General features: G+C 49.8%; 1 protein-coding gene across 3 annotated transcripts in view; it reads left to right on the plus strand.

Annotated features, from left to right (window-relative positions):
• The window catches only part of spats2 (spermatogenesis associated serine rich 2), a 29,627-nt gene that overhangs the window by 7,192 nt on the left and 4,077 nt on the right, over positions 1 to 18,358 (plus strand). For all 3 annotated transcript variants that reach the window (XM_079638305.1, XM_079638306.1, XM_079638307.1), the window contains exons 3-9: positions 6,841 to 6,920; positions 7,115 to 7,223; positions 7,704 to 7,753; positions 8,608 to 8,842; positions 8,911 to 9,084; positions 12,003 to 12,138; positions 14,894 to 14,952. In XM_079638305.1, coding sequence (XP_079494431.1) covers positions 6,841 to 6,920; positions 7,115 to 7,223; positions 7,704 to 7,753; positions 8,608 to 8,842; positions 8,911 to 9,084; positions 12,003 to 12,138; positions 14,894 to 14,952 — 843 coding nt within the window. The remainder of the gene's footprint in view (positions 1 to 6,840; positions 6,921 to 7,114; positions 7,224 to 7,703; positions 7,754 to 8,607; positions 8,843 to 8,910; positions 9,085 to 12,002; positions 12,139 to 14,893; positions 14,953 to 18,358) is intronic.

Raw genomic sequence — 18,358 nt, forward strand, 5'->3', positions numbered from 1 at the left:
AGCATCGCAGCCAATCGGGGTCTATCGCCGCGCATCGCAGCCAGTCGGGGTCTATCGCCGAGCATCGCAGCCAATCGGGGTCTATCGCCGCGCATCGCAGCCAGTCGGGGTCTATCGCCGCGCATCGCAGCCAATCGGGGTCTATCGCCGAGCATCGCAGCCAATCGGGGTCTATCGCCGAGCATCGCAGCCAATCGGGGTCTATCGCCGGGCATCGCAGCCAGTCGGGGTCTATCGCCGAGCATCGCAGCCAATCGGGGTCTATCGCCGAGCATCGCAGCCAATCGGGGTCTATCGCCGCGCATCGCAGCCAGTCGGGGTCTATCGCCGAGCATCGCAGCCAATCGGGGTCTATCGCCGCGCATCGCAGCCAGTCGGGGTCTATCGCCGAGCATCGCAGCCAGTCGAGGTCTATCGCCGAGCATCGCAGCCAATCGGGGTCTATCGCCGAGCATCGCAGCCAATCGGGGTCTATCGCCGCGCATCGCAGCCAGTCGGGGTCTATCGCCGAGCATCGCAGCCAGTCGGGGTCTATCGCCGAGCATCGCAGCCAATCGGGGTCTATCGCCGAGCATCGCAGCCAATCGGGGTTTATCGCCGGGCATCGCAGCCAGTCGGGGTCTATCGCCGCGCATCGCAGCCAGTCGGGGTTTATCGCCGGGCATCGCAGCCAGTCGGGGTCTATCGCCGCGCATCGCAGCCAGTCGGGGTTTATCGCCGCGCATCGCAGCCAGTCGGGGTTTATCGCCGGGCATCGCAGCCAGTCGGGGTTTATCGCCGGGCATCGCAGCCAGTCGGGGTCTATCGCCGAGCATCGCAGCCAATCGGGGTCTATCGCCGCGCATCGCAGCCAGTCGGGGTCTATCGCCGCGCATCGCAGCCAGTCGGGGTTTATCGCCGCGCATCGCAGCCAGTCGGGGTTTATCGCCGGGCATCGCAGCCAGTCGGGGTCTATCGCCGAGCATCGCAGCCAATCGGGGTCTATCGCCGCGCATCGCAGCCAGTCGGGGTTTATCGCCGGGCATCGCAGCCAGTCGGGGTCTATCGCCGAGCATCGCAGCCAATCGGGGTCTATCGCCGCTCATCGCAGCCAGTCAGGGTTTATCGCCGCGCATCGCAGCCAGTCGGGGTTTATCGCCGCGCATCGCAGCCAGTCGGGGTCTATCGCCGCGCATCGCAGCCAGTCGGGGTCTATCGCCGCGCATCGCAGCCAGTCGGGGTTTATCGCCGCGCATCGCAGCCAGTCGGGGTCTATCGCCGCGCATCGCAGCCAGTCGGGGTTTATCGCCGGGCATCGCAGCCAGTCGGGGTCTATCGCCGCGCATCGCAGCCAATCGGGGTCTATCGCCGCGCATCGCAGCCAGTCGGGGTCTATCGCCGCGCATCGCAGCCAGTCGGGGTTTATCGCAGCCAGTCGGGGTCTATCGCCGCGCATCGCAGCCAGTCGGGGTTTATCGCCGGGCATCGCAGCCAGTCGGGGTCTATCGCCGCGCATCGCAGCCAGTCGGGGTCTATCGCCGCGCATCGCAGCCAGTCGGGGTCTATCGCCGCGCATCGCAGCCAGTCGGGGTCTATCGCCGCGCATCGCAGCCAGTCGGGGTCTATCGCCGCGCATCGCAGCCAGTCGGGGTCTATCGCCGCGCATCGCAGCCAGTCGGGGTCTATCGCCGCGCATCGCAGCCAGTCGGGGTCTATCGCCGCGCATCGCAGCCAGTCGGGGTCTATCGCCGCGCATCGCAGCCAGTCGGGGTTTATCGCAGCGCATCGCAGCCAGTCGGGGTTTATCGCCGCCAGTCGGGGTTTATCGCAGCCAGTCGGGGTTTATCGCCGCGCATCGCAGCCAGTCGGGGTTTATCGCCGCGCATCGCAGCCAGTCGGGGTTTATCGCCGGGCATCGCAGCCAGTCGGGGTCTATCGCCGGGCATCGCAGCCAGTCGGGGTCTATCGCCGGGCATCGCAGCCAGTCGGGGTCTATCGCCGGGCATCGCAGCCAGTCGGGGTCTATCGCCGGGCATCGCAGCCAGTCGGGGTTTATCGCCGCGCATCGCAGCCAGTCGGGGTCTATCGCCGGGCATCGCAGCCAGTCGGGGTCTATCGCCGCGCATCGCAGCCAGTCGGGGTCTATCGCCGGGCATCGCAGCCAGTCGGGGTCTATCGCCGGGCATCGCAGCCAGTCGGGGTCTATCGCCGGGCATCGCAGCCAGTCGGGGTCTATCGCCGGGCATCGCAGCCAGTCGGGGTCTATCGCCGCGCATCGCAGCCAGTCGGGGTCGATCGCCGGGCATCGCAGCCAGTCGGGGTCGATCGCCGGGCATCGCAGCCAGTCGGGGTCTATCGCCGGGCATCGCAGCCAGTCGGGGTCTATCGCCGGGCATCGCAGCCAATCGGGGTCTATCGCCGAGCATCGCAGCCAGTCGAGGTCTATCGCCGAGCATCGCAGCCAGTCGGGGTCTATCGCCGGGCATCGCAGCCAGTCGGGGTCTATCGCCGGGCATCGCAGCCAATCGGGGTCTATCGCCGGGCATCGCAGCCAGTCGGGGTCTATCGCCGAGCATCGCAGCCAATCGGGGTCTATCGCCGGGCATCGCAGCCAATCGGGGTCTATCGCCGAGCATCGCAGCCAGTCGGGGTCTATCGCCGAGCATCGCAGCCAGTCGGGGTCTATCGCCGGGCATCGCAGCCAGTCGGGGTCTATCGCCGAGCATCGCAGCCAATCGGGGTCTATCGCCGAGCATCGCAGCCAGTCGAGGTCTATCGCCGAGCATCGCAGCCAGTCGAGGTCTATCGCCGGGCATCGCAGCCACTCGGGGTCTATCGCCGCGCATCGCAGCCAGTCGAGGTCTATCGCCGATCATCGCAGCCAGTCGAGGTCTATCGCCGAGCATCGCAGCCAATCGGGGTCTATCGCCGCGCATCGCAGCCAGTCGGGGTTTATCGCCGGGCATCGCAGCCAGTCGGGGTCTATCGCCGAGCATCGCAGCCAATCGGGGTCTATCGCCGCGCATCGCAGCCAGTCGGGGTTTATCGCCGCGCATCGCAGCCAGTCGGGGTCTATCGCCAGGCATCGCAGCCAGTCGGGGTTTATCGCCGCGCATCGCAGCCAGTCGGGGTCTATCGCCGCGCATCGCAGCCAGTCGGGGTCTATCGCCGCGCATCGCAGCCAGTCGGGGTCTATCGCCGCGCATCGCAGCCAGTCGGGGTCTATCGCCGAGCATCGCAGCCAATCGGGGTCTATCGCCGAGCATCGCAGCCAATCGGGGTCTATCGCCGAGCATCGCAGCCAATCGGGGTCTATCGCCGAGCATCGCAGCCAATCGGGGTCTATCGCCGAGCATCGCAGCCAATCGGGGTCTATCGCCGCGCATCGCAGCCAGTCGGGGTCTATCGCCGGGCATCGCAGCCAATCGGGGTCTATCGTCGCCACACACGGTCCAGGCGCCTTTTGCCTTCCGTCAACGTCATATTATCAATTAACATTTTAGAATATCGTTTTTTGACATTTGTGATTCGATTCAGAATCGTCCGCATCGCGATGCATCTAAGAGATTTTCCCCACCCCAGTTGCTAACCCCGCTGAGGATTCTGGGCCGAGAACGGATTGTAACCCTGCTGAACCGGGCTTAAGTGGAAATCTAAGCCGTTCGGACCCGATGGTTATTACAGTTAGAACTCGCTTTGTCTTAACTTTTTGTTGGAACATTGCACTTTTTCTGTAGTTTTTCACATTTTTATATTTGTATGTTTAAGTAAATATGAAGTATGTACTCTAGCTATAGTTGTTCTATATAGATCTAGATCTCTCTATCATGGCAGTGGCCAATGAAGAGCCGTGTTCCTGCTCGTCGATGATCTGAAACATGTTTCTGTCCCAGTGTTTTATTAGTTTTATCTTACATTTGACTTTCTGTTGTTAGAGACCTGAGAACATTAAAGCACTGATAACATCATTTGTGCCTTTTGTTTATGGCTTTTATCTTGGTTCAGTGAGGTTTATTTGCCTGCATTCAGAGTTAGAGCAGATGCAGATGCGGGAGAAAGTGGTCATGTGACCCGCTGATTCACTCTTTCTGCGGGCCTGGGACGCTCTGGGACTGCTGGACGTCGTTCAGATGAGGATCTCTGGTAGAAACACAAATCACGTCAAAGACTAGACTACGTTTGCACTTGATGAAACCTTTCTTTACTTCTTTCTTTGCAGTTTAGATGCTATGTCTGCAGTCTCCAGTTTTGTTTGGCAAATGAAAACTTTGCGTTTCAATGACTTTGCAAATTCCTGGCCTGAACTCTGATCGAGTGCGTGTGTGGCGGGGCTAAACAGAGCAAAACACACTGTAAACTGTAAGCAGCAGCATCTTTTGAACAGCCTTTGACCCGATTAAAACACACGCCACTGCCGTCCGGCTGCTTTATGGCTGGGATTTCTAACCAGCTGTATGTCTTATCAGTTTCACCGTTCAAGGGTTTGAGAAATCCACACGCTGCAACTTTAAAGATTCTTTGTGTAAATTGTAGGTCTGCCTTTTTGTAATTAACTTGAAAATCTGCACTGTAATAGTTACTGTACTAGTAAAACTGCAGTCTTTTATCAGTTTGGTTCTCTTGCAGATTGGCTGGGTTTTGGCTAAGTTTTGGTGCTAAATAGGAAAAGGATCTACCGGCTGTAGTTGATTTCGATATTCTAGGTATTATCAACTGGCCAGAATTTTGAGATCGCAATAGACGTGAAGGACTATAATGCGTTAAAGGGATACTCCACCGTTTTGTCATATTAAACTGTTTCCCTTCCCTTAACTAAGACGAGTTGATGCATACCTCTCTCATCTCAGTGTGTGCACTTAATCGCTCTGGCGCGCAGCGACACTTTGATAGCATTTAGCTTAGCCCAGTTCATTCATTAGGGACCAAACAGAGATGAAGTTAGAAGCGCTTTCCCTATTTAAATGCAGTTACACGAGTAAAAAGGATAACTATAATGTATGGCGGAATAGCACTAGGAGCACTTCGACTGATGATATTACTGCGCCAAGTCGAAGTGCTCCCAAGTGCTATTCCGCCATACATTATAGTTATCCTTTTTAACTCGCTTAGAAAAGCGCCACTTTTTTTTTTGTCACCATACTTGGTCGTGTAACTGTATTTAAACAGGGAAAACGTGGAGGTGTTTGGTCGCTTCTCACTTCATCTGTTTGGTCCCTAATGAATGAACTGGGCTAAGCTAAGTGCTATCAAAGTGTCACTGCGCGCCAGAGCGATTAAGTGCACACACTGAGACGAGAGAGGTATGTATCAACTCGTCTTAGTTAAGGGAATAACAGTTTAATATGAAAAAACGGTGGAGCATCCCTTTGAGAGCTCGCTCAAGTACCATTTAGTGGTTTGTATACATTTTAAAATATTGCCGATTAATAACAATGTTTAATAGGCAGCCAATGCAGTGTTGATAGAACGGGGCTAATATGGTCGTACTTCCTGGTTCTGGTAAGAACTCGAGCTGCTGCGTTTTGAACTAGCTGTAGTTTGTTTATTAAGCGTGCAGGGCAACCACCCAGTAGAGCATTACAGTAATCTAGCCTTGAGCGGACCTGGACGACCCCTGTGGTCAGCGCAGTTGTCATACCTTGTAAACGTATTCGACAGGTTGGATTTGTTGAACACTTCGATGCAAGGGAGAGATGCCAACATCTTGCTTCTTTCTGACAAAGTCAGTACGTTCGTTGGATCTTTGGCGTGATCGGCTGATTAATAGAAATGTTGCATGTTTCTCAACTTTGCTGTCATGTGCAAGAAACGGATAAATATCTCTCCTTGGATCAACACAGTCGCTCAACATGTTGAAGGACAGAAACGACAATTCGGCCATTACTTCAGTAAAGATTTTGGTTAAATAATTTGGGTCAGAGACCGAGGCGCCGAGGAAAAACACCAGATATTCTCCATTAATTTTAACCAATAATAAAAAATGATTGCAGCTTTCAGACAAGACTTTCTTCTCATTTTTATAGTTAATTTGAGGCCGTTTCTATGGCGTTATTTTAATGGCAAATGTCGAGAGCGCATTATTGTAACGCGAGAGAGCATCCATGAAATGAATCTCTCCACTTGCGGGAGGATTTTTCTCTCGCACACAACTGGACACGCATTCGCAAATATACAGTGGTCTCATGGCTCTCGCTCAGATATTATGTGTGCGCTCAAATGCTGTGCGCTCGTCAATCTCTTGTTCTGTCTGCCACATGATTGGGGAGGCTTTAGTTCCAAAGGGTTGAGACCCTCTGATCTAGTCTATAAAGTGATGTATAAATAAACCTGACTTCACTGGAGTGCTGTAGAGCTTGTGCAAACTAGACCACGTTGCTATTATCAAATGCTTTTTAAATGTTTTTTTTATTTTTTGTTTTGTTTGTTTTTCCTCAATTTTGTTGCGTGTATTTTATTGAGAGGAAAGCGCACAGCACATTGCATATTCATCTAGCCGTGGCCCTCAGCAGTAAAATGCTGCTCATGTATTTCAAACTTCATTTTACCCCTAAACGAAGAACGAAAAAAAAACTTTTGCTGTGAGTATATCGGGGCCTTAATGTACTTGAGTGTGAAACTTAGCAAAATTACAAGAATGGGATTGGAAGTTGATTTCAGCAGATACTTCATGTTAAATTGTTCTGATTCGGATCAGGATTCGGGACGTCCCTCCCTGGCTCTTCTCTTGACCTACATATTTTTGGGTAAAAGCTTTAACCGAGATCCTCTGCCAAGACTCTCTCCGCTGATGAAGTCAAGCTGCGTTTCCAACTGAACACGTGGAAATGTCTAAGAATGTTTCCTCCCCTCTTCTTCCTCCAGATGTGTCAGGAGTGGTGTTCGACACGCACTCAAAAATGGTGATGTCTCAAGGAGGAACTTTTGAGAAGATGAAAGAAAAGGTACTAATGTTTGTCTTGAGGACCGCTTACACAGAATGAGAGACGCGAATGGTTCTGAGTGAACGGCCCCTGCCAGCCTGAAAATGCAATGAGAGATTTGTTGGCTGTTATTTATGATGCTCTTTGTGTCCGTGTTTTTCACTCTTTCCAATGAACCGGCGGCTCGACTCACTGAATGTTTTTGCTCTTGTCAGATAAACGCTGTGCGAGCTGTGGTTCCCAATAAGAGCAATAATGAGATCGCTCTGGTGCTGCAGCACTTCGAGAACTGCGTGGATCGAGCGGTGCAGGCGTTTGTTGAAGGTACGAACACACACTCAATGCAAATGTTGCTCCATTGGCCCTTTTCACATTTCCGGGTTTCGTCATAGTTGGGTAATTCTATAATGGTGAATGAGAGACTACATTACCACACAGTGAATATTGTTCCCAATTGCTCAAATAGCAATAGAAAAACTAAATCGTGTTTTCACAACTTTCAAAAGAGGAAAAAAAGTTAGAGTTTGATAACGGCAGTTTTACCGTCACTCCCACAGCCATTGTATTAGAAACACTCACAGCAGCGTTCACTTTGTTTTTTTGTGTGCAATTTTTGTAATTTGAGGTTATATAATACTAAGTATAGTTTTAATAATGTTTATGCATATTTAAAATATATATAAAAAACACGTCATCACAGTCTGGTAAAAAAAAAAGAGTTTTTAGTGTGATCTCTGACTCGCATGACTGCTCTCATTGCTGTCGCTACTGTAAAATTATGTGTGTGTGTGTGCACGCTGTCAGGTAGTGCCGTGGAGATCCTAAAGGAGTGGAATACCACTGGGAAAAAGAAGGTGAGGAAATCATAAATGTATGATGATCATGAACCGTTAACAAAACATGCAATTTAACCCCTGTGTGTCCTTAAGGATAGTTTTGTCTTTTTCTTAAAAATAAATAAAAATCCACTGTTAATTCTAATAGCATACATATTGACAGAAGTGGAATTTTTTTTCATTGGAATTTCAATATTTCACCCGCATTTCCTTTCATAAATATATTTTACAGTAGGTACACAAAATATTTGCACTTGTAGGGGCTTAAGGGCAAAAATGTCCCCATTGAAATCGATTAAAACTGCAAATAAAATTTTTAATCCTAGGGTATCTATAAAATTATTCAGTCTTTGTTAATAGGCTTTCATTTAGTTAGCAAGGCTTAAAAATATTTTTTTTGTAAAAAAAAAAAAAAAATCCAGATAGGCCCATGTTCTCAGGCCTATAAAGCAAATACTCACTTTTGTGTGTGTGTGATCTGCCAGCTGCTGTCTTTACCGCTGCAGCTTTGCTGGCATCTAATGAAAAAACTAAATGTTTCTGCGACCAAACAAAAACTTGTTAAAAACCTCAAATTTGGAAAAAAATTTTTTATAGCTTTGATTTTCTAGCAGTTTTTGAGTTCAAAATGCTTTTTGAAATATATATATTATTTAAAAAATATAAGTCATAAACTAAAACCTCTATAACCTCTTTTCACTTCAACAATCTGTCATGGGTGTTTTTGTCCTCTCAAAACCTCAGATTAACTATTTTAAAATTGACACAAAAGGGTTAAACGTGTATGTGATGCAAGGCAGGATAAAGTTTAATGATCAGTGCCTGGTTTCCTGCTCTCCTTCAGTGTTACATGAGTTTGCTCTGATTCACAGCCCAAGAAGAAGAAGAAGCCGAAAGCCCAGATCGATGTTCCCGCAGACTCGACTCCTGCCGAATCTCCCCCAGACGCTGAGTGTCAGGAGGCTGTGAACGGCTTCCATGCGAACGGCTCTGCGGCCGCCGAGTGCGAGTCCCTGGACTCTCTGAGTGAGCAGCTGGACTGTGTTTCTCTGGACGCAGCGGAGCTCGACTCGGAGACGGCCGTCCCGGAGGCTTCAGAGGCCACAGGTGTGTTAGCTGAGGTCATGTGATGCTATTCTGTCTTCTGCTGGTGCTGACGGGGTTCCTCTCTGCAGGTGGAGAGGTCACGTCCTCATCAAGCCCCGGCACCACTGACGGGCCGCGGCAGAACCATCACGGTTTCCGTAGTAACAAGTCTCAGTCCAAGCCGGTTTCCAGCTCCCAGAATCCCTCGATGCCCATTCCCTTCGAAGACGCATGGCGAGGTTCTGCTGCCCGGAAGATCGCTGGTAATTTGTTTATGACTTTAATGTGACTGATTTGCTGTCGCTAGTCTCCCTGTCTGCTCTAAAAATAATCGGGCGAATGAGAACCTGTGGTACCAGCCCTGTCATCGGCTCTATAGGCTGAGGCCAACCCTAACCCATCGGCACTATAGGCTGAGGCCAACCCTAACCCATCGGCACTATAGGCTGAGGCCAACCCTAACCCATCGGCACTATGGGCTGAGGCCAACCCTAACCCATTGACTCTATAGGCTGAGGCCAACCCTAACCCATCGGCACTATAGGCTGAGGCCAACCCTAACCCATCGGCTCTATAGGCTGAGGCCAACCCTAACCCATCGGCACTATAGGCTGAGGCCAACCCTAACCCATCGGCACTATAGGCTGAGGCCAACCCTAACCCATCGGCACTATAGGCTGAGGCCAACCCTAACCCATCGGCACTATAGGCTGAGGCCAACCCTAACCCATTGACTCTATAGGCTGAGGCCAACCCTAACCCATCGGCACTATAGGCTGAGGCCAACCCTAACCCATCGACTCTATAGGCTGAGGCCAACCCTAACCCTTCGGCTCTATAGGCTGAGGCCAACCCTAACCCTTCGGCTCTATAGGCTGAGGCCAACCCTAACCCATCGGCTCTATAGGCTGAGGCCAACCCTAACCCATCGGCTCTATAGGCTGAGGCCAACCCTAACCCATCGGCTCTATAGGCTGAGGCCAACCCTAACCCATCGGCTCTATAGGCTGAGGCCAACCCTAACCCATCGGCTCTATAGGCTGAGGCCAACCCTAACCCATCGGCACTATAGGCTGAGGCCAACCCTAACCCATCGGCTCTATAGGCTGAGGCCAACCCTAACCCATCGGCTCTATAGGCTGAGGCCAACCCTAACCCATCGGCTCTATAGGCTGAGGCCAACCCTAACCCATCGGCTCTATAGGCTGAGGCCAACCCTAACCCATCGGCTCTATAGGCTGAGGCCAACCCTAACCCATCGGCTCTATAGGCTGAGGCCAACCCTAACCCATCGGCTCTATAGGCTGAGGCCAACCCTAACCCATCGGCTCTATAGGCTGAGGCCAACCCTAACCCATCGACTCGTTCTTTATTCTGACCGCATTAGAATAATAGTGCAGTGATCATCGCTGAAATTACACAAATGGAAATATGGTAATAATCATGTGACGCACTCTTCATCTTTTTTTTCATGTTCATCATCATAATAATGAGGCTTTTTAAACTTCTTTTATTAAGAGACATACAGTAGTGAAAAGTGTATCCAAACTTTTGTTTAGATTGGTACAGAATGTTTAATTCTTGACGATGTCCAATGGCTGGTAGTTTTGTGGCTCATGCGTCACAAGCACACGCTTGAGTGAACACTAGTACACTCTTCATGCTCGGAGTGACCTTAGAGATCCATCATGAGATGTTGTGCTCTCTTATGGCTTGTTTCCACTGAGCGGTACGGAACGGTACGCATTTATTTGCGTTTCCACTATCAAAAGTTTTGAATGGTACCAAAATGCCGTACTGTACCACTTTTTAGGTACCCTTCCATTGGGGTACCTAGCACAGTGAAACGGTACTAAAAGTTGGAGCTAGATCACTCCAGGACGTTGATTGGTTGACAGAGAATCGTCACTTGCGCGTGCTACAAGAGGAATGACAACATAAGCGCCATTTTTTTTATATAGTTTAATACAATACTACTGTTACTGTATCACGAAATGTAATTTTAAGAGTTTTTCAGGCGAGAATGTAGTTGTTTAAAGCTCAAATCTGTGGTTTATTTATAAAGATGATTATTTTTCCCCCCGGTTGTGAGATCCATGCGTTCAGCGGGCGCTCGGCGCTCATGTTTCCCGGCTGGATGAGCCTTTCCTCGGCTAGTTCGTCGCTGACTCCGACGGTAGTGGTTAAACATAAGATATAATTCGTTTTGTGTAGACCTAACGGGCGATCTTTGGTCTCGTAAATATATCATGGCTTAGAGGGCTAAGTTTAGTTTCATAATAACGTTATATTTGTGTTTACTTGTAATGTTAGACTAGAGCGCTGCATTTGGATATTTGACTGAATTGTTTGCTTTATTTCTTATTGTATAGCTTCTTGTACTTTACTTAAACTTTTATATAGGCTATTATTGATAACTGAAATTTTACAAAAATAAATATGGTTTATTGTCATTTTTTATTACAAGATTATCACTGATGTTTATTGCAACATTTGTACAAATGCATATATTGCCTGGAATATGTTTATTTTATTTATTTGTTAAACGAAAAGAGGTAACGTTAGGGGTGTGTTTTAAATTTCGTTTTGTTACAAATAGAATAACGTATAACGTGCAGTGAATAATCAATATGCATTGCGCATGAACCACATTTGTGTCCCTATATGTTTAATTTATTTAAATGAAAACGAAAAGAGGCAGAGTGGTGTTTATAACATATTTAGTTTTATTGTTGCTTAAAATGTACATACCGAGTGACAGAGATAACCGGAGTAGCAGCGCAAGCTGAGTGACGCTTTTAAGAACGCGCTGTAGCCTACCATTTGCATGTAGTACAAGTACATGGCAAGTACAAACTTTGCGTACTTTATTGAGAAAAGCCTAATGTCGGCGCTTGTCTTCTTGTGACAAACATCATACATGTCGAGGAGCAAGAACTAGATCTGCTGTATGTCATCCATTGTAGTTTACTATGTTCTTCTTCGCGCGAAAATGACGTAGATCGAAACACCACGCCTATCAAGTATGGGTACTGTTGGCAGTGGAAACGCTAGCCAGATCATGGTTAACAGACCCGAACCGTACCGTACTGTCCCGTACCCTACCGTACTGCTCAGTGGAAACGAGGCATTAGGTGACTGTGTGAGATGCTAGTGTTGTAAATGTTTGGTGTTTTGTCAGGGCCGAACGTGGATCGCTCCGTGAAGGACCTGCAGAGATGTGCGGCGTCACTGTCTCGCTACAGAGTCGTGGTGAAGGACGAGATGGACTTATCCATCAAGAGAATGAAGCAGACGTTTGCGGAGCTGCAGTGCTGGTAACACACACACACACACACACACACACAGAGACACGAACACTCATGCACGCGTACACACTCGCATTCACACATACACTAACACACTCATGCATGCACACACTCGCACACGCATTCACACATACACTAACACACTCATGCATGCACACACTCGCACACACATTCACACATACATTCACACATACACTAACAGGGCTCCAGACTGCGACTAAATGGTTGCATTTTGTGACCAAAATTTGAGTGTGCGACTGAATTTTACATCCAGTCGCACATGTGTGACCAGCACGTTAAACGTGGAAGGGGCGCGTCAATGAATCCGGAATGTGTGGCAGGCCAATGAGTGTGAGAAGAATAGGGAATGGCCACTGTGGGGAGGGGAAATAAACATTTGAAATTTATCAGTCTGTGTGTAATGAATGAATATAATATTTTCAAAAAAGTTTCACTTTTTGAATGGAATTACTGAATTAAATCAACTTTTTCATGATATTCTAATTATATGACCAGCACCTGTATTTGGAATAATATGGAAATATAAGGTTCAGATCACTAAAAACATATGGAAATTGAAGAGTCATCGGTGGAGTCTGGATGTCATCTAGTGGAATAGTTTGGTATCAAGCTAAAATCTGGCCCAGAACTTGTTCAAATATTTATCATGGATTTACTTTAAGTTTTAGTTGAAAATGTTTTGTAAATGCATATAAAAAAACAACAATATATATTTTATCTATTTAAAATGTTCATAAACTTAAACTTCATAACTTTTTTTAAACTTTACTTTTACAACTTTGTATTACCTCTTTACTAATCTGAGAAGTGTACCCTTTTAGTACCCTGTTAGTTCGCAGTGCATTAAGAAATGTTAACAAATACAACTTCTGATTTTAATAATTATAGTAAACGTTGAAATTACCATTAGCAAAGATCAATAAATGCTGTAGAAGTGCAGGTCATTATTAGTTTATGTGCGTGAAAATGTGCGAGATGTGTCTTGAACCAAGGGAGTAGGGGACTGTCCGAGGCGCTGAAATAAACTACTGTCTGTTTTCTTTCTTCTTTTATTTTTTTACCTAAATGATAACTATAGATTCTAATAACTCACCAATTATAGTCCTGTCAAATTTGCCATCGATAATTCCATGCTGTTTTGCTTGGGTTTAATGACCATACAAGAGTCCTAAAGCACATATGGGGACATAAGACCTCACACCCTTTCGACGTGCGATTTCGAGAACACTATAGGGAACGAGCACGTTCTTTTCGCCTATATGGACACTTCACACACGTTTGCACTGCCTGTTTGGTTTACACGTTCATAACGTGCGTTTTGTCCTCCTCAAAACACGTCTTCTTCGCCCATTTTTGTTACAATAAATGCGCGTCAAAAACGTGAGTTTTCGGTGACCCCAAAGCGCACGTTGAGGACGCGCGTTTTAAATAGCAGATCACTCGTCGAGGACGCGCGTTTTAAATAGCAGATCACTCGTCGAGGACGTGCGTTTTAAATAGCAGATCACTCGTCGAGGACGTGCGTTTTAAATAGCAGATCACTCGTCGAGGACGCGCGTTTTAAATAGCAGATCACTCGTCGAGGACGTGCGTTTTAAATAGCAGATCACTCGTCGAGGACGCGCATTTTAAATAGCAGATCACTCGTCGAGGACGCGCGTTTTAAATAGCAGATCACTCGTCGAGGACGTGCGTTTTAAATAGCAGATCACTCGTCGAGGACGTGCGTTTTAAATAGCAGATCACTCGTCGTCACAACGCGCTCACGCATGCACTCACACAATCACACACGCATTCACACATTCACACATACATCTACACACTCATGCATGCACTAACACTCACATATTCACACATACACTAACGCGTTCGCTCAAGCATACACTAACACAATCACACACGCATTCATACAGGGTTGGGCATCGTTTTAATTTGAACGATTCTGATTCCGATTCTTTGAGGAGTGGAGTCAAAACATGTCACAAGCTCATTTCACAGAGGAACATTTTATTTTGATTCGAATGTTCCAATACATATAAATAAAACATCTCCAGTTATCTAGCAGAGCATTAATTTCGTTCACTTGTTAAATAAGAGACGATCTAGCGCAGAAATGTGTTTTTATTTATTTATCAAGTGATCAAAGTGCTCGTTGCCGCTGCGTTTAGTGGCACGGATACAGTGTTGGCACACACCGCACTCTCTTCACTCAGACGCGCGCTTCAATCCATTGCAGAGACTCTCTATTTGTTCCGGTGAAATCACAAAATATAATGCACACAAACGTGTCCCTGCTTGATATACAACCACTGATGAACATAGTCGGTTTTGATGAGAAAATAAAACTATACGAGTGCGGATTAGAACCCAGAACCTATGACACGCTTGACGAAATTTCTACCACTGGACCATTAAGGTACACGTTAAAAAGGCGGATTTATGTATTTATTCATACGAAAATTCTCGGCACTGACAACATATATTACATCTCATTAAACTACAAATTAAACCCCATGTACTATTCACCTTAATGAAATACTTTTATTTATATTTTACTTGGAGTCATGTAATGACGTAGCCCTATAGGAGTTCTGTTCATGTCTTCAACTTAGGGAAAGGACAGATGCCATTAATCCCTGATTGTTACCCAGACGTGGAAATCTAAACTCGCCCACTGTGACCAAACCAGCAGTTCAAAGTCAATTCAATCTGTTTGTCTCTAATGTTCCTGTTCTCTGTTCAGTCTCATGGATCGAGAGGTGGCGCTCCTCGGCGAGATGGACAAAGTCAAAGCAGAAGCCAGTGAGTAGAGTGACCGCACTGCTAACTGTCTGTGAGTCTGTTAATAACTGTTAGGTAGGGCTGCATTATTTATATATATATATATGCAAGTAATCACGATATCGATGCTAATATATTTATGTGTTTAGCATCGATATCGTGATGTCAAGTATAGAGATTGTAGTTGATGCGTGATCTGTACGGGCCAGGCAACACAGTTTGAGAAGCACGTGATTCTCCGATTCATTTCAAGGTTTGACGATCATTAGGAACTCGTGTTCTGTGTTCTCTGCATGTACAATACCACTTTTGTAGCTTTACCAAAGATTAGTTCATTTATACAGTGAAGACTAGACTATGCAGTGTTATTTTACATTTGATTATTACATTTCTGTACCGGACTGTTCTAGACTGTTTATTTTTTTTAATTTGTGTCTTTGTTCTATTGTATTTATCTATGCTTGTCATTTATGTAGAGTCACTCCCCTACAAAATCAGCCTAATCATTCTAATCAGAATGATTCATTACTTAAAATAGAGCTAATCATCCGGTGAAACGGATGGGGTAGAGCGGCGCGCAGCGGAGGGGTAGAGCGTCGCACAACAGCGGAGGGGTAGAGCGTCGCACAACAGCGGAGGGGTAGAGCGGCGCACAACAGCGGAGGGGTAGAGCGTCGCACAACAGCGGAGGGGTAGAGCGTCGCACAACAGCGGAGGGGTAGAGCGTCGCACAACAGCGGAGGGGTAGAGCGTCGCACAACAGCGGAGGGGTAGAGCGTCGCACAACAGCGGAGGGGTAGAGCGGCGCACAACAGCGGAGGGGTAGAGCGTCGCACAACAGCGGAGGGGTAGAGCGTCGCACAACAGCGGAGGGGTAGAGCGTCGCACAACAGCGGAGGGGTAGAGCGGCGCACAACAGCGGAGGGGTAGAGCGTCGCACAACAGCGGAGGGGTAGAGCGTCGCACAACAGCGGAGGGGTAGAGCGGCGCGCAGCGGAGGGGTAGAGCGGCGCACAACAGCGGAGGGGTAGAGCGGCGCGCAGCGGAGGCGTAGAGCGTCGCACAACAGCGGAGGGGTAGAGCGGCGCACAACAGCGGAGGGGTAGAGCGTCGCACAACGGCGGAGGGGTAGAGCGTCGCACAACGGCGGAGGGGTAGAGCGGCGCACAACAGCGGAGGGGTAGAGCGTCGCACAACGGCGGAGGGGTAGAGCGTCGCACAACAGCGGAGGGGTAGAGCGTCGCACAACGGCGGAGGGGTAGAGCGGCGCACAACAGCGGAGGGGTAGAGCGTCGCACAACGGCGGAGGGGTAGAGCGTCGCACAACAGCGGAGGGGTAGAGCGGCGCACAACAGCGGAGGGGTAGAGCGTCGCACAACGGCGGAGGGGTAGAGCGGCGCGCAGCGGAGGCGTAGAGCGTCGCACAACAGCGGAGGGGTAGAGCGGCGCACAACAGCGGAGGGGTAGAGCGTCGCACAACGGCGGAGGGGTAGAGCGTCGCACAACAGCGGAGGGGTAGAGCGGCGCACAACAGCGGAGGGGTAGAGCGTCGCACAACGGCGGAGGGGTAGAGCGGCGCGCAGCGGAGGCGTAGAGCGTCGCACAACAGCGGAGGGGTAGAGCGGCGCACAACAGCGGAGGGGTAGAGCGTCGCACAACGGCGGAGGGGTAGAGCGTCGCACAACGGCGGAGGGGTAGAGCGGCGCACAACAGCGGAGGGGTAGAGCGTCGCACAACGGCGGAGGGGTAGAGCGTCGCACAACAGCGGAGGGGTAGAGCGTCGCACAACGGCGGAGGGGTAGAGCGGCGCACAACAGCGGAGGGGTAGAGCGTCGCACAACGGCGGAGGGGTAGAGCGTCGCACAACAGCGGAGGGGTAGAGCGGCGCACAACAGCGGAGGGGTAGAGCGTCGCACAACGGCGGAGGGGTAGAGCGGCGCGCAGCGGAGGGGTAGAGCGTCGCACAACAGCGGAGGGGTAGAGCGTCGCACAACAGCGGAGGGGTAGAGCGTCGCACAACAGCGGAGGGGTAGAGCGTCGCACAACAGCGGAGGGGTAGAGCGTCGCACAACAGCGGAGGGGTAGAGCGGCGCACAACAGCGGAGGGGTAGAGCGTCGCACAACAGCGGAGGGGTAGAGCGTCGCACAACAGCGGAGGGGTAGAGCGTCGCACAACAGCGGAGGGGTAGAGCGTCGCACAACAGCGGAGGGGTAGAGCGTCGCACAACAGCGGAGGGGTAGAGCGTCGCACAACAGCGGAGGGGTAGAGCGTCGCACAACAGCGGAGGGGTAGAGCGTCGCACAACAGCGGAGGGGTAGAGCGTCGCACAACAGCGGAGGGGTAGAGCGTCGCACAACAGCGGAGGGGTAGAGCGTCGCACAACGGCGGAGGGGTAGAGCGTCGCACAACGGCGGAGGGGTAGAGCGTCGCACAACGGCGGAGGGGTAGAGCGTCGCACAACGGCGGAGGGGTAGAGCGTCGCACAACGGTGGAGGGGTAGAGCGGCGCACAACGGCGGAGGGGTAGAGCGGCGCACAACGGCGGAGGGGTAGAGCGTCGCACAACGGCGGAGGGGTAGAGCGGCGCGCAGCGGAGGGGTAGAGCGTCGCACAACGGCGGAGGGGTAGAGCGGCGCGCAGCGGAGGGGTAGAGCGTCGCGGAGGGGTACAGCGGCGCACAACGGCGGGGTAGAGCGGCGCGCAGCGGCGGGGTAGAGCGGCGCACAACAGCGGGGTAGAAGCTTCGGTCTTCTGACCTTTTACCATCGTGTCAATTCAAGATTTTTATTAATATGCGTGAGGGAGGGAGAGCAAGACAGTTAAGACGGTGCAAGCGCGTGCGCGGCCGGAGGAGGGTCTCTCTCTCTGCTTGTTTGCTCAGTAACATGCGCCCTGTCACAAGCGCGGCAGTCTGTCATCTACATCATTCACCGATCAAATAAGGCTTTGGCGGGATAAAAATTTGCTTTGGCAGCCGCCAAAAAACGTAATATGTAGCGGACGGTGTTGATTCTGTGGTGCACCGCCCACGAATTAGTCTATTGGACAGGTATTGGTAATAGACGGGTATTTGTTACGACCATTGGCTCAAGGGATGCACGAAAACCAAATTATAGGCTCAAAAGTAATATTTATTTACTTGCAAAATAAGGCAACACTAAATAATAATAAAAGGAAAACAATTAAAGAAGATAACTATGTTTCTGAAGTCGTCAGCAAGATCAGTGTGTAGAGCATGATGCATGGTTGAAATGTAATGGAATGTTGAAGTAGAAATGCAAATGAAAGAAAGATAACATAACACAACACAACCAAAGTCCAAACACAAAACCAAAGACGATCTCTCGGCTCAGTCGGTGATCTCTTCAGCAGCGTCTAAGGCACAACCACAGGTGTTTCCAGTTGACTGTCAATTGGGGTAATTAGT

Source organism: Phoxinus phoxinus (genome assembly GCF_949152265.1).
Source record: "Phoxinus phoxinus genome assembly, chromosome: 15".
Lineage (NCBI taxonomy): Eukaryota > Metazoa > Chordata > Actinopteri > Cypriniformes > Leuciscidae > Phoxinus > Phoxinus phoxinus.